Here is a 15,615-nt window from a genome sequence, read left to right on the forward strand (position 1 = left end):
CGCCAAATTTTGCTATCTTCGGAAGTTCTGCATTGATTTCGTTGAAAATTGCTATGGACCCAATTATCTACAACACAAATATTGTTTCAAAATTTCAGTACGAAATAACTGCGCGTTTTTTAATGGTTCCCGGAAAACCGGATTTTTAACGCACTTTTTTGCAACTCTACCGAGCTTGCAAAGATGAATGAAGGCACTTCATCAGCACACAGAAGTAGCAGGACACTTTCACAAATACACACAGAAAATTTCTCAAAATTCCGACGAACAACTTGTCCACAACTGAAGTTTCAGTTTTACGAATCGCTCGCGGCACGGAGCTCACAGCCGAAACGCCCGCCTTCGCGTGAGTCCTTATGCTGAAACCGAATTCCACTTTCGGGCTGTGTCCCAAGTTTTAATGAGACTCCTAATTTAAAAAAAAACAGAAGTATTTGCGTCTTTGCGCAACATTGATGCAATTTTAAGTGCCGCCTTTATGTAGTCGGTGCAGGGACGTGCTTAAAACATGGACCTTTTTCCAATCATTGCATTGCCGATTGCAATTCCCCCCTCCGTCCTTCCATCCCTAAATTACCGAGTGATTTCTTTCGCGACTGCAGCATCGCTTCGTACGCGTCTTGTCCTCATAATTTGTTATCCTCAATCTTGTTCTTCTTGTTTTTGACCTTCCACTTTGTATTCTGGTTTCTCTTCAACAAACCCTCGCCAGTTCATGGAAACTATCTCGATGTGTAGCCGCGGGTAAACCCGTTGATTCATTTTAACGGCGTTTTCGTCTTCCCTAATTTATGATTTCTTTTCCCCCATCATATCTCCTTCTTTATAATGCCTTTCATTCCCAATTTGGTCCATGCCAGGTGTGTTCCTCGGCACAGTGCTATCTCTGACATACCTACGAACTGGCACACTGGTAATTTCAACTTCCTCCTGTTTCAAGCCATTTTGCCTTCGCTTGTCATTTTTGGTTTATCTTAGAAGTCGCTTTGATTTCCGGATTACGTCATGTGTGCTGAAGAGGAGCGAGATTTGTGATTTTTTCTGAAAAGCTTAGTGGCGCGTCTATGTTATTGTGGGGAGTCCCAAGTATCACTCCATTATCCATCTTGACATCATCTCCATATCCTTCTCTCGAACGATAGGAGATTTAATGATAATAAGATTAGAGAGATCAAGCGTAGAACTGACAGATAATATAGCTGGAAGAAATAATAAATATTTTTACAGTTAATTAAACTTGATCATTGGGAATGTTGAGGCTACGAAGGTCACTATCTACCTACTGGCTAGTACGTTGCTGCTAACATGAAATTTTGCACATCAATTCACTGAAATGTAGTCGTCAATGAGTCCGCTGTCGTTTGCTTTTTATTGAAAGGGAGATCATTTGTTCACGTTGATTCTAGAAGAGCGAGTTATACATTAAAAACCCATGAAATGTAAATGATTGCCGGAATATCTATGTACTCGCTACATCCTCACATCAGACAAGGATTCGAGAGTGAGATTGCGTTAAGTACAATCAAAATGCCAAGCCATGCCTTATTTGTAGAATGTATCATCTGGACCTTTTCGTGAAATAAAAATTCTCCCTGGTGCTTTGACATCCTTACTCCTTTGTACGCCGTGGTTTCTTGCACGGCGTACATAGGTGTCTCGATTATGAGGAGATGTAACTCCGATACATATAGGGAAATACGCACATGTATATAGATGCGGGCCCAAGAACCGACCTCATGCTGCATTTTCCTTTGCTTCCCCTTCCCCTGAAAATTCCTCTTCAATGCTCTTTCTTCTCACCATAAATCCTTTCCTGTCCGCCTGCCCTCGACCTGACTGCCAACTCTGCCCTCATTTTGAGAAGTTTGACCCCTTCCCTCGTCATGATCGGCGGTATCAAGGCCGTCTTCCTCTTCCATTACTCTAGGGTCTAGTTTGGGCGCATTTAAGTGACCCCCCCCCCCTTTGCTCTGACCTTCCATCTTTAACTCCTATCCATCGGTCTCATCCCGCTTTTTGTGAATCCAATGAGCCGTGGTGTATTTCAATGGCATTCGCAAGCCATTTTCTCGACTATCCGTTGGTAATATATTCATTTGACAATATCCCGGAATTTTATCTCCGTTTTACACGTATTAATGCTATTTTAAACCCTTATCGTCATGTTTAAGAGGTTTTTCACATTCCGTTGGCGTTTTTCGAATGTATACATACTGTGGGGTTTTCTGCTACCTGAGGCATTTTATAAATACTTCATGGCTGCAATGGATTGACCTTCCTGATTTGTGTGTAAACAAGAATACAGCCGCAACCTCTTCCTTGAAAAGAGCTACTGATTTAATATTTTTTTTAATTTTTATCCAAAAAAATACTGAAATGGTAAATAGCACCATTTAATTACCAGCAGTGACATTTATGTGATCGTTGGTGATACCATTATTGAATCCTAATTGCTTAGGACCTATTTATCTTTAATTTATATCAAACATATTGAAATGATGAACATATGAGTCTTCCAAACTTAGTATTTGGAATCGAATGGATTTATTTTATCTATTGATTGATTCAGGCACTAAGTTATTCAATATAAGAATTTAGGATTGATGACCAGTAAATGATGACGAAGTATTCAGTATCCAGAGAGTGTTTACTTGCATGTGTTGAAAGAGGTAGCTGTAGGTTATTACATGAGGAGAAATTAGATAAAATATTATTAAATAATACTGTTGTCTTTACAGGCCCATCTCAAAACTGTTACATTCCTTGAGCATTCATGCTCACATGATTAGGAGAATAGTACTGGATATGTAATAGTAGGGTTCATTCTCCCTCTTCTGAAGAATCAACTAATCCCATAAAAATGACACACTATACTTTTATCTCTTATTAGCTATTCTATCATAGTCTTTTTTATCTCCTGTATAGTTGTAAGGCAATGAAACATAGATTGTTAGAGCAGTAGAGTTTAGACAAGTGGGAAACTTCAATTTAGAATACCATAGAAGATTAATGGGAGTTGAAAGGATAGAAATATAACAAAAATGTAGCTCCTACAAAATATTGTAGAATTACGAACACTATGGATAACATTGCAACAGAGAAGGGTTGAGTGCATAGGGCATACAATGAGATACGAGATCCTTTTGAGAACCATAGGAAGAAAAATAGATGCAGACCATGGAAAATTTTAGAGTTAGCTCATGTTTGGAAATAAAGAGCCTAGCTGATGTTAGAAACTGATGTAAAAATGCAACAGCCACAAACCAATCAGCAGAATATTAACCAAAGAAAAGAATTAACTAATTACTGATTCTCAGCCTTCTAAAGTAACGGGGAAAAGTAATCACATTCTGAAAGGGTAGACTACCCACTCGTTATCCGTTTCAATCATGCCTGGAGCATGGCTATTGAGTTGTCACATCATATTTTTAGTAAAGTATCTAAAGGTACCATATGAAAGCCTATAAAAAATTAAAATATAATTATTGCCATTCTTAATTATCAATTTCAGATTCATAATTTTGCTAATGTGATTGTTCTTATCTATTTACAGTGAGTCACTGTCAGATCAGGATATTGAGGTAAGTTCTTGAAGGCTCATTGATGACCTAAAGAATCATTACTACATTCTTATAGTTAATTGGATCCCTTCTTGCCTACAGAACAAATTCACCAGTCTCTCCCTGGCCTTCAAAACAGATAGGATAACATTGACCAGTCGCCTGGAACTTCAACAGCGGCAACGAGATTTGGCAGAAAAGAATGTCCTATCAGAGATAAAGCAGCTGAAATCAACCCTAAATGTAATGTATCACTTACTCATTCTGGCTTGAGATAACATAATATGGTATTTTCTTGAGGATGCTCACTACTTAGGCTGAAAAAACCATTGCAAAATATTTCTATATCCCTTGTAATGGATAATCCTGGGTTGATTTAAACTTTTGGTTATCACATTATTAAATGAGTAAGATTATAATTAAGATTTTGAGTGGACCATCCTAATTTCACAAATCCAAAGTGGGTGGGTTTTTATTGATTTTCCTTTCATAGAAGTTGGAGACAAACTACAAATTGATTCCAACTATTGTAACAGATATCCTTAAAAAATAATTTTTTCAACTTGTTATGATTCTGATAAATTCATATCTAAGAGTACACCTACTTAGAAAATGAATTCTCCTTATTACATCCCAGCAAACACTCATAAATATTTTGTCTGTCTTTTTTTCTGACTCTCAGAAGCATTACTTACTTTCCAAGTCTTGCCTTACACTTGGGGGGGAGGGGGTTCGATTCTCCTTAGATTTTAATTGAAAATGTGCCTATGAAATCTCATGGTCATTGATCCATACCTATTACTTGCAACTGAAAAACTACTAACTTGTTATTCCACATTTTTGGTACCTTTGCAAGGTAATGAAAATGTATTATGGGAATAACCATAAATGGTGTAAAACACTACTATTGCTATATAATAACAAGTAGTAGTCCCCTTCTATTTTATTGAATAATATATAACATTACATGACAAAGAAATTCTCACTTTTAGAGATTAAAAAAAAATGAACCCACTCCATTGAACTCTACTGAACCCGTGTCGTGTGCTTTCTTGTATTTTCTTGTATTCAATCTGTTTGATTCAGTGTATTTTGAATATTTCATGTTCAGGGAAACTGAGGGATTTATGCGATTCTAAATTAAAAAATAAACTGCATTCATTTTTAACGGAAAAATTTATTGTAATGTAATTTGAATTAAGTGGAAAAATGCTCATTCTTTCATAACTGATTCACCCTTAACACTGAATAAGAATTTAAAAAAATACTCAATTAATTGAGAAAAGTGCCTCAGAAACTATTTAAATTAATTGTTAGCATGTTATTACTTTCTTCTGATTCATTGCAGTGCCTTAATCACCTGTGCACGGATATGGAAACAACGGAGCTTTTGGCTAAAATTCGTCACCAGGTTGATGTCCTCCAGCATTCGGCCCAAAGGGTTTCAAGCCATGCAGAGGTATAAAGCATGAGTCTCTCCTTCATTCAAATGTCCCTGCAGGTCTTTCTGGATTTTCATCATTTTATTATTGATAGGCATGCTTAGAAAATGTTTGAGAATATTTGAGAGAATGAGATGGGTAGATGAAATATATTTAGGTATGATGAAAGAGGAGTGCATGCATGCAACTCAGTGGGAAAATTTGAGGAGGGCAGAAATAGGAGTTGATGGAGAAAATGTTGAGAGGAGAGAGATGCTGAAGGCCACAGAGTTAATGGCAGAGGGAGGATGAGAGTGAGCATTGTGGATAGATTGTGGGGAAGTAGAAACTGATAGGAACTGAAACAACTAAAATGTTTGGGAAGAACAGAGGAAGTAGGTGGGGAATGATGTTTCATTAATGCACATGTGTTTTCGTAGTTTCAAGTTTTCAGGAGGCACCCAGAAACTACCTTTAAGCATGTAATAAAATATGACATTTGAACAAAAAACATTCAATGATTCACTACATTTGCATGGCACATATTTTGCGACATATTTGAGCCAAAAGACTCTACTAGTTTGAATTATTCTTACAGAATTGACTTTAGTCCACCATTGCCCCCAAAGAGTTATCCATATGAAGTCATTTTTATTTAGGTAATCATAAAAGTAGTATTTGTGTTTCACTGTTTTACATTATTCAATTTGAAAATAGTTTTGCAGCATCATGCATGGCTTTCTTTTTAGCAGGTCTCATTGTTTTGCAAAGGAAATACTTATATGTGAGATGTAGCACAATTTCATAAATTTTTCCTTTCTTAATGTATTTTTAACTGAATATAGATGGCCTTTTTTAAAAAGCTGGATGACTTTTGCATAAAAATGATGTCCCAGTACAAATGCTTCACTTCAAGGGAGTTATAGTTGTTTGGCATAGGTATATTTAGAGGACCCCCTGGAGGAGGTCATGTGTATATGTACAGTAGAGTCACTTTACACTAAGCACCTTATTCATGCATTGGTTACCAGAGGCACTTTTTTTATCGAGTAACTATAAAAACTGTTAATGCATGCGTGTATAAGAAAATACTCATTGTTAGAATCATCTTCCTCCGAAGGGTCAACTCCATGCTTTCCCTAACACTTTTGCAGCATTCTTTTTCTCTGAATTTTTTATCCTCTTTGTCCAGATAAATAATTTTTTCTTGTCTACACTTTGACTGTCAATAATAACCATAATTTATGCTGATACTGGTAGATATTAGAACACTTAGCACAACTGAAAGGCCTCAAAATTATGCCAGCAATTTATGGAAGGTAAGCCACTAGGAAGACGTACGTCACATTTGAGCAGCATTTCAGATCTCATACAGGAATAAGTGATGTGCTAATAACTCCCCCATTACCATCAAAAATGCTGTCGTGAATTCTTTCATTGATTCGTCATTTAGCAAGACACTGTATCAATTCTCTTTTGTGGACTTTGATGAGATTTTTAGCTATTTAATTTAATATTTAGTCAAAAAATGTGGTAGTAAGAATGATCATTTGAAGAATGAACAGTTGATATAAATACCTACACATGCCAATTAGAAGTGATGAACTGTAAATTATTACATTTTAGACTCATTTTTACCTGATTTCTAACAGGGGAGAATTTTCGATATGAAGAAGTAAAGACTACTAAGATCTAATTTTTCCTTCTGTAAGGTGGGAAACAACATTTCTTAAGTGAATGATCTATTTTGCATGAATACTCATAAAAATTATATGTCCTAAAAATAGCAAGGTGTGTGCCCTTTGAAGTGTTCTTGTGCATACATATGTAAAAACTTATCCAGGATTCATTTATAGGGTCACTGCAAAACACGTAATGCATTGAGAAGGTCAATTCTGAAAAACTGAAGAAAATCCATTTCTGTAATTTAACATTTTATGTGATAACTTTCCCTGATGCATTCTATGGCAGATGTACGGCGCAGTGCAGCAAGAAAGTAGGGTGTCAGCAGCAATAGAGGTGATGCTCCTCCATGTGGAAAACCTCAAAAGGCTTCATGAGAAAGACCATGGTGAGCTAGAGGATACCAAGTAAGTAAAGGGGAGGAGACGAATGTGTGCGAAAAGGGGAAATTACCCCATTAACTCCAACTAAGAAGATGGTCACGGTGTTCATACTCTGTTTAATTCAATCCAGGCGTATCCTTCTGGAGAATAACATTGTATTAGAGTGTGGTGTGGAGGCCATTGAAGAGGGAAGACCAAGTCAGCGAACTGCCAGATACCGGTCCTTGCAGTCTCTTGTTGGGGCTAATAAAATGGTATGCTAACTTCCTAATTTTAGGAGGCTTGACAGGGTTTTATGAATGAATTTATCTTTTCAAAATAATTTTTAAATATTCAAGTTGACACATTTGACAAGGTGGCATATATTTTGAGTGAAATGAATAATTATTTCTACATCTGATTGTCACTCAAAATCACTATTTTGAATAATGGAGGTTTTTCAGGTACGGCAGGGTGATTTCTGGGTAGGTACCTCAATTAGTAGCATCAGAAGTAGTATTAGCATTTCAATGCAGCAATATCAGAGTGTAAAAATCATTCGCCTTGACTGGGATGAATGATTTTTACAATCTGAAATTGTTGCATTGAAATGCACATAAGCGGATGACTCCATTAAAAGCTACTGTTGCGGCATCTCCCGCAGTTTCTTTGGAATTTGTCATAGTATTAGCATCTTTAAAATGGTCGATTTATGTATTCCTTGGTGCATGTTTGGATTCTTTCGCCATTTAATCACATACAAAAATGAGCAGTCATAAATATGCGCTCACCAGTTTATTTGCATATATCAAGTATAATATTTCAATTGTGAAAGTTACTTAAAAGAAATTGATCACTGATTTGTGTGTGCGGTTATTATTCTAGATAATGGAGCGTATGTTATCACACTGTTTCAACCCCTCACTCAGTGAACTTTTTCACCCTGTTGCATGCCATTCTCTCTTTCTTTGCAAACAACCTCCTTAACATCGCCATACACTTCTCTTTCCCCATTAAAGATCTGTACACTCCATTTATTGCTCATAGATTATGAGTTTCATTAGTGGAAAGTAAACTTAAAGAATCTGGGTTTGGAATGATGCTGTGGGAAAGAGATGATGAAATATAAGCCACAATAAGTTGTCAGGTGACCCCTCATTAAAGAGAAGTTGGTTGCTATATGCACATGATAATGAAAACTGTACAAAGGCGTTTACTCTAAGGAGAAAATGCAATGGTCCTTACTTCAATAAATAATCACCATGTATTATTGTAAAAACTTAAGTATTTGCAGAGAGTAAATTAATTGATCAAGAGTGTTCCTTGTTTGCTACATTAGACTTGACTGCTCCTCACTGATAAAACTTAAGAAAGCTTTTAATTATGTTCTCTACACATCTGGAGTCAAATGCTTTCAATATTATGCATTAAAACTAACTTTTTGTCATTTCCCAGTTTTACAATGAAATAGAGAATTGCATAATGCAGCCAAGCATCAAGCATTTTTTCTTTCCAAACTAAATATAATGTTTAAAATCATTTATTTTGGATCAGATTTGCCTCCTGTATGGCAACAAAAAGGATATTATAGATGTGCCTATTTTTCAATAAGAACTGAAAATACACTGAAAAATACTGGAAATTTGCTATTAAAATACTAGGAATTTTAAAGTTTGTTCTTTTTAGAGATTTGTTTGAATTTTAATAAAATTATAGAAGTTTTAAATATTTCCAAAAAATATGTCATGTAGCTATTTTCAAACGGTCCAATAAGAATTATTTCTTTTCTCCTAATAAGAATTTTTTTAACTCTTGTTACCACAGGGATCAAGAAGGAGAGCTAGTATTGCAGCTATTCCTAGAATGCATGGTAGAGTTGATGCATTTATGTCATCATCCCAAATGGTAAGAGTAAAGCACTTCATAGATCCCAAATGAATGCTCTCCATTGAATTCTACAGTTGGATAGATGGCGGATATTACTGTCCAAAATTGAAAGAGGTTTTCACTTTAAAGTATGAATCCAAAGACATATAATGGAGATGATTTTCAAGTTGAAAGTGAATCCTATGCAAAAGCCAATCAGAAGCTCAATGGAAAATATTCAAATGGGAACCAGTGATAGCTCTTGTTCCAGGAATTTTTAACAGTGCAGGAAAAACTCCACTTTCATCAATGTGCAATTTCACCCATTGGTAGGGCTTCATTAATATTTGTGGTGATCACTCAAACTAATATTTCTTCCTTGTCTGTGCACGCATACAAGCAACTACGGATGCAAACTGCAGATGGGAGTCACAATTGAGGTAAGGATATCTAATTATGGTTGCCAAATGGATCTAATCAGTGAATTGACATCAAAAAAAGGAGTATGGGATGTTCTTAACTCTATTTATCCTTAAAGGTTTTGCAATAGTTTGCCATTTTCACTTACTGATTCAAAGGAAGTATTTTCTTTTTGTAACTTAATTCCTTAATTCCAGAATGCAGTGGAAGTTTGGTGTTATTTGAGCTCAAGGTCACAGCAATATCGCTCACTATATCAAATTCTCATTATTTGGTGTCATGGTTTGATAAACATTCATTATTGGGCAAATGCGTATAGGGTCAAAGGGAAAGTTGTGAATTAGGTCTGCTTAAATAGAATTTACAAGTATTTAGACTTGATTTTGCATTCCAGTTGACTCATACAAATAATATATCTAATATTACATAGATGACTGTTACTGAAATTGTTGTCTGAGAGTGTTTTAAAGATTGACTGAGCATCTATTACAAAGTAGGTATGCTATGAATGTTGAAATTGTTACTTTGAAATTCAGTGGTTTATGATTTTCATTTTCAGATTACAGTATATTTTATCAATATTCTTGTTTAATAGACATATGAGTAGTTAATATAATGAAGAGTCATTGAGACATTTGAATTCCCACCTGAAAAATAATTGATATCTCCCTCTGATTTCATTTTGGCAATGTGAACAAATTACATTTCTTGCATCATGCTGGAAAATATAATGGAAAGGTGTGACAGTTATTCTGAGCAACTCTTAATTACTTATAATGATTTCCAAAAATGCATACTTTTGCCCTCTTCCCTATCTGGACTGGTACGACAGTCATGACCCAAGAGTGCACAAGGTTTCTGACAAGGTAAAGTGGGGTTGATCCAAACATTCTTTGCCTCCCACACACCGCCAGGTGTGAGATGGATTACAGTAAGTAGGATTGGGCTCAAACATGAAGAGATTGGGATCTGCATCTGCCAGTTAGGTTGTTTGTCCCATGAATGGGATAACACAGGTGATCTGAGGTGGTTAACTGAACACTCCTATGAAATGGATTAAAATTTTTCTGACTTGTCCTACTCTGTACCACTGGGTTATCAGATACCGCAAAGGGCATGGCAATCCAGTGGATAAAGCATTGGGCTTCTAAGACGCTCCAGGTTGATTGAATGGTGACACCACGGAGTATCCTTTGCTTCACATGACATTGGGTTTAGTTTTGATGAGCCTTGCCCATAATGGGTTGGTTTATGCGTTCATTCTTAACCTACCCACTAGAATTACAATTCCATTGTTGATTGCACATTAAATAAAATTATGTCATTCTAAGCCGACTAATGAAACAGACATTGTTTTGACAGGATGTAGGTGGTGGCATGGGTCGAGTGAGTGCGGCTGGATCACTTCTTACCAGCACCACAGTGCCAGCAGCCACTGATGGAGAGAATGAGAGAAGAAGGTGATTAATATTTGCATTAAAAAGATTAGATTACTGTGATCATCTGTTTATGAGAATTAATCATCACAGTTCTGGAAAGAAAGTCATTGAACTCTCTCAGAACTTGGAGACTTACATTTTTGGGCAATATATAATTTACTTTGCTGAATAATAAAGTAAGAATTAATCTATTGATTGAAATTATAATTCAAGCACAACTTCCCTCATTTTAAGCAGTCTGTTTTGCTCACTTTGCCGGGCTGATGCTCTAACCAGGGCAAGTGGTTGTTTAAACTCCCCACACATTTCAGTGCAATTTACACTTCTTCCATAGCTCAATAGTTAGAGAATCACCCCGTCAAGTTGAAGATCTATGATTCGAGTCCCAGTCAAGGATACGTTTTTACGCTTGATGTCTGCTCAATTCTACCTTTCCCACCATTCCTGTGTTAGTCTTTTATATGTGTTCCTATCCCTTATCCTTGTATCTGCGTACATAGGAATAAATATGTGTTCACCATGTGATGGGCTTTGGTGTTCGTATATATAGATTCCCACCTAGGTGGCTTTTCCTCCACCTTGGCCTTGGGTGTTTATAATCTTTAATGTTATATCATTTGCTAAAAGTCAGATTTAAGACCAAAAGTGCTGTTTTCAGATTAGTTCTAAATAAATATATGCACATGTATACCTATCCTCCAATAAGTAAATTGCCTTTAATGAATGTGCAAAATTGGCTGCTTTTCTATAATATTTGAAATTTAAACCATATTCTGTGGTTTTGCTCTTATTATTGTAAGTAGAAATCTTAAGGATTATAAGTGTCTTATAAGTAAGGTCTAATAACATTTTCTAATCTTTTAATGGTGAATTTTCCAGGGAATCCTTTGCCTCCCAAATTTTTAGCCTTGGGAATTGCATACCATTGGAATCTCCTGAAAAACCCAGCTGGTCAGTGACTCCTCCTGGTGAGGAAGAGGATGAAATTCAATTGGGAGATGATGCATCAGAACCTGATGCATCTTCCTGGGATGGTTTAGATTCTTCTTCTTTGGTAGAAACTGGAGATGGGCGTGCCCTTAACTCTTTGTCATTCTCCAATGAAGGCTCCAAGTAAGTTATTCCACCTTCAATTACATTGAACTGCCACTGCGAAGTGTGAAAAACGATGGAATAATGATTGTCTGTTGTATTTCCCTCCTCATTTAACTGCAGTAACTGAAGCAGTAATCAGAGTGGCCTTCATGCTGTGAAATCAGTGCATTCCATTTTTTTAAATCAAGTTTTTTGAGTTAAATGAGTTTCTCATGAATTGCTCATGTCGTATCACTGATTGTTGTTTGTTCACTTGTTTCAATTTTTAGCATATTTTGGTCAAAAACATGGATGTATTTGAGACTCTGCGTTGAGTTTCCTTGATAATCTCATCTCATCCTCTTTGCAATTCGCAAAATATTTCTACAAAACATCCTATATTAATGCTGCATAGATTCATTTACTTCTATATAAAATTGCAATTATACAGTGGAGAGTTGTAATGATAAGAAAATGTAGTTAAGAATTCAACATAACACCTAATTATTATCATTATCCTTTATACTCTAATTCATTGTGACATTATGCTTAAGTATCATAGACAAATTAGTCTATGCAGCTCCAAATTACTTAACTCTGCAGTAAAATATAGTATAGCTTAACAAGTCTAATTAGTTTTGGCCTGTAAAAAAATGATTTGGTTGGCGCTTATTTGGTGTACAAAAGTGTATAGAAGTTTGCTGAAATAATAGATGCACTTAATACTACTACAATTGGTGCAAAAATTTCATGCTTATTTTACAGAAGGTGCAAGAGAAGATCGCTGGGGTCAGATGTACTAGTCTACAGAAGGGATGGATTAGCTGCAAGAGTTCCTGAAGGAAAGAGCAATAAAGCTCGCTGGACCCTAACCTCTACCTTCACAATGGTCCGTCCCTATCTCTCATTAAAGGTCCCACCTGTGTCCTCTGTGTTCAGGTAAGAAATCCTGCTACCATAGTAAACATTTATGATTTCAGAATCAAGGTGTTTTTCTAAGAATGAAAAATTGATATTTTGCTTGTATTTCATCTAGGGCATGTTATTTGATGGCATGTAGTATTAAATGGAATATTATATTGTTTTATCATGAACTAATTATATGTTTGGCAATGTTCCTTGTCAAGTGAGATTAGGGAGGGAGATGGAGGCAAGAAAGGTCTGGATGGATGGGAAGAGGGTGGAAAAAGGGAGAGGTTGGAGAGATGTTGCCACGGTAATATGTGGACTGAGAGTGCATAAATAAAAGGATGCCTTAATATGCCGTGCAGTATAAGCTGTAAATGTAGTCATGTCTCCAATTTAACCTGTTTGCTCATAGTTTCTGCAAAGTATCTGACATGGCAAAGGAACAGAATTGAAATATAAATGAAGAATAAATGCCATCAATACATCCTACCACTTAATATCATTGGGGTTAATGATTATTTAGACAATTCAATAAACACAGAATTTGCAAGTCATTTGAAAGCAATCAAATGTTCATCTTCCCTATATAGCTCGATAGATACTGAGCTTTTAACTCTTTCACTCCAGTGAGGGATGGCAATAATATTGAATTCCTTTAGTAAGGCAGAAGTGGAAATCCTCGACAAGAAGATGGAGAGCAGAGCAAATGATTAGCTGAGGGATGATCAGTTTGGGTTCAGGAAGGGCAAACGTGCTGCCACTGTGGTTATGAGTTCACTAATATGGGTAAATGTAGAATGCAATCAGGACCTATTTCCCTATTCCTTACATTTTGAAAAGGCATTTGATGGAGTGAATCGTAGAGAGAGTATATTGGGTATTTGACAACTAGGTAATGTACATATATTCTGTTATTGACTGAAAGGTCATTCAGTCATATCCCAGTGATAATTCAGAATGCCTTTAGCTTAATCCAACCTGGAGATTTTACTGGTTCTTCCTGAAAACTGCAATAAAGAAACCTACCCACTTTACTAAGGAACTGAATGTGTATTTCAGAGAAAATACCTCTCCATACTAAAGCATGAATTATCAAAAAAAATGTACTTTGACTCTTTAAGTCATCCATTGTCATCCATCCATCCATCCATCATCCATCATATTGTTTTTCATATTGTTTTGATATTTTGCATAATGTTTTTTTATTGATATGAAGTGTAAAACATGTATTGACAAAGCCATGCATAATTCTATGCTTATGGTGAATGAATAAATTGAATTGAATTGGGTTCATTGCTGTGTATATCTGCAATTTCACTGCATCTCCTAAATTATGTAATGAACTTAGGTGTATTCTGTATTCCCAACACAAAAAAAATTCCAAAAATTGTATAAGTAGAGTCTAATATTAACTAATATTATTAATGTGTTTCACATTCCCTGATGAGAAACAATTTTGTAAATATTTGCACATAGAAATTGCCATGGAAAAAGTTACTGGCATTAATAATTAGTAGCAAATACCAAAATTAGCATGCACTGAATGGATAGATTGATAAATTAAACTTTGTGATTTCTAAATTTGATTTCGATAAACTTCAGCATATTAAATTTGCTGTACTACAGGCTTACTCAAAATTAAAGAAGGTCAAAAGCTTCACTAGTTACTGCAAATTTCTAAAAGCTACTCCATAAGATTGGCTAATAGAAATTCAAATTCTTTGATAATAACAACTAAATTAGCAATAAAATTCCCAAGAATTGTCAATGACATATATGGTGAAAATTTTAAGACCCTGAGAAAAAATTAGTTCTTTGAATTTGGCAGCCAATCTAATTTACCAAATCAGCATCAAGGAAATTGGTATTTTCCAGTCTGATCGGATTGTACTGCATGTGACTGGGATTATAATGAGCATTTCCAAAAAATTTCCTTCTCTTTCTAGGGAATGGCTCGGCAGATGGATAAAGACGCCGTGGTTAGGTCAACGTGGTAGCTTAGCTTTGGTCCAAGAAAAAAGCCTTACTCTTCTTCATGCCCGCCACTGCCTTACCTGCATCATCCTGGTTGTGGCTGTTATAAGCCTAGGTGCAAGTATTGTATCCACTGACGCTCACATTGACAGGTGGCATAGGCTGAAGGATTACCATTATGAATTTGGAAAGATCCTTAGGCCATATGTAACTGTACATCATTATACTCGTCCTCCCATGTGACAATACTCATTCAGCCTGTTCTGTGACTCTTCTTTAATCAGTTGCCTTGTTTGTTTGCTCAGGTAATGCCATTAAATATTGTAATCATTCTAAGTAAGTGAGCATATTTGAATTTGCAATTTATGTCATTATATTGAAGACATTCACAAAACAGGTGAGTTTTTGAAAAAATGTGATCCCCTGAAATGTATTATTGTTTGTTATACTTGTAGATAATGAAAAGTTGAATGTTCCAAGAGATGTTTACTGAAAATATAAAACATAAGAACACACATTATTCTTTACATATGTTCTGTCCAAAGATACTTATAAGTATTCAAAAATAAAATAAGATATATTTTGCATAAAGTTAAGAGAATGCCGTGCTATTGAGATCCCTGGTAAATCAATATTGGTGGAAACACCACCGTTGGTTATTTTTAAAACTGTAAATTTTCCATCACCAACTCAAATAATTATGTCCTCTGACAGATTTTTTTGAGTGTTACAATTGAGATAGCAACTCCTAGAAGCCATTTTTCCAATTTTTATGAAATTTTGGGTTTTGGAAGCATTTCCAAGATAACTTTGCATTACATCTTATGGATCAACAAAAAGGAAATTTTGCTTGCTTAATCCACCAACCACAAAACCTTTTAAACCACTTAACCACAGCCCAGATGAA

At 35.7% G+C, this 15,615-nt stretch overlaps 1 protein-coding gene across 1 annotated transcript in view; it reads left to right on the forward strand.

The window, feature by feature from the left end:
- LOC139697927 (uncharacterized) overlaps positions 1–15,239 on the forward strand; it is a 219,613-nt gene extending 204,374 nt beyond the window's left edge. The window contains exons 15-24 of the mRNA XM_071596787.1: positions 3,554–3,581; positions 3,663–3,803; positions 4,909–5,019; positions 6,953–7,071; positions 7,178–7,301; positions 8,851–8,931; positions 10,675–10,772; positions 11,631–11,864; positions 12,591–12,764; positions 14,681–15,239. Of these exons, the coding sequence (XP_071452888.1) occupies positions 3,554–3,581; positions 3,663–3,803; positions 4,909–5,019; positions 6,953–7,071; positions 7,178–7,301; positions 8,851–8,931; positions 10,675–10,772; positions 11,631–11,864; positions 12,591–12,764; positions 14,681–14,951 (1,381 nt within the window). The 3' untranslated portion in view covers positions 14,952–15,239. The remainder of the gene's footprint in view (positions 1–3,553; positions 3,582–3,662; positions 3,804–4,908; positions 5,020–6,952; positions 7,072–7,177; positions 7,302–8,850; positions 8,932–10,674; positions 10,773–11,630; positions 11,865–12,590; positions 12,765–14,680) is intronic.
- The last annotated feature ends 376 nt before the right edge of the window (positions 15,240–15,615 follow it).

Source organism: Hetaerina americana, unplaced genomic scaffold (genome assembly GCF_022747635.1).
Source record: "Hetaerina americana unplaced genomic scaffold, ioHetAmer1.1.p SCAF_8, whole genome shotgun sequence".
Classification (NCBI taxonomy): Eukaryota; Metazoa; Arthropoda; class Insecta; order Odonata; family Calopterygidae; genus Hetaerina; species Hetaerina americana.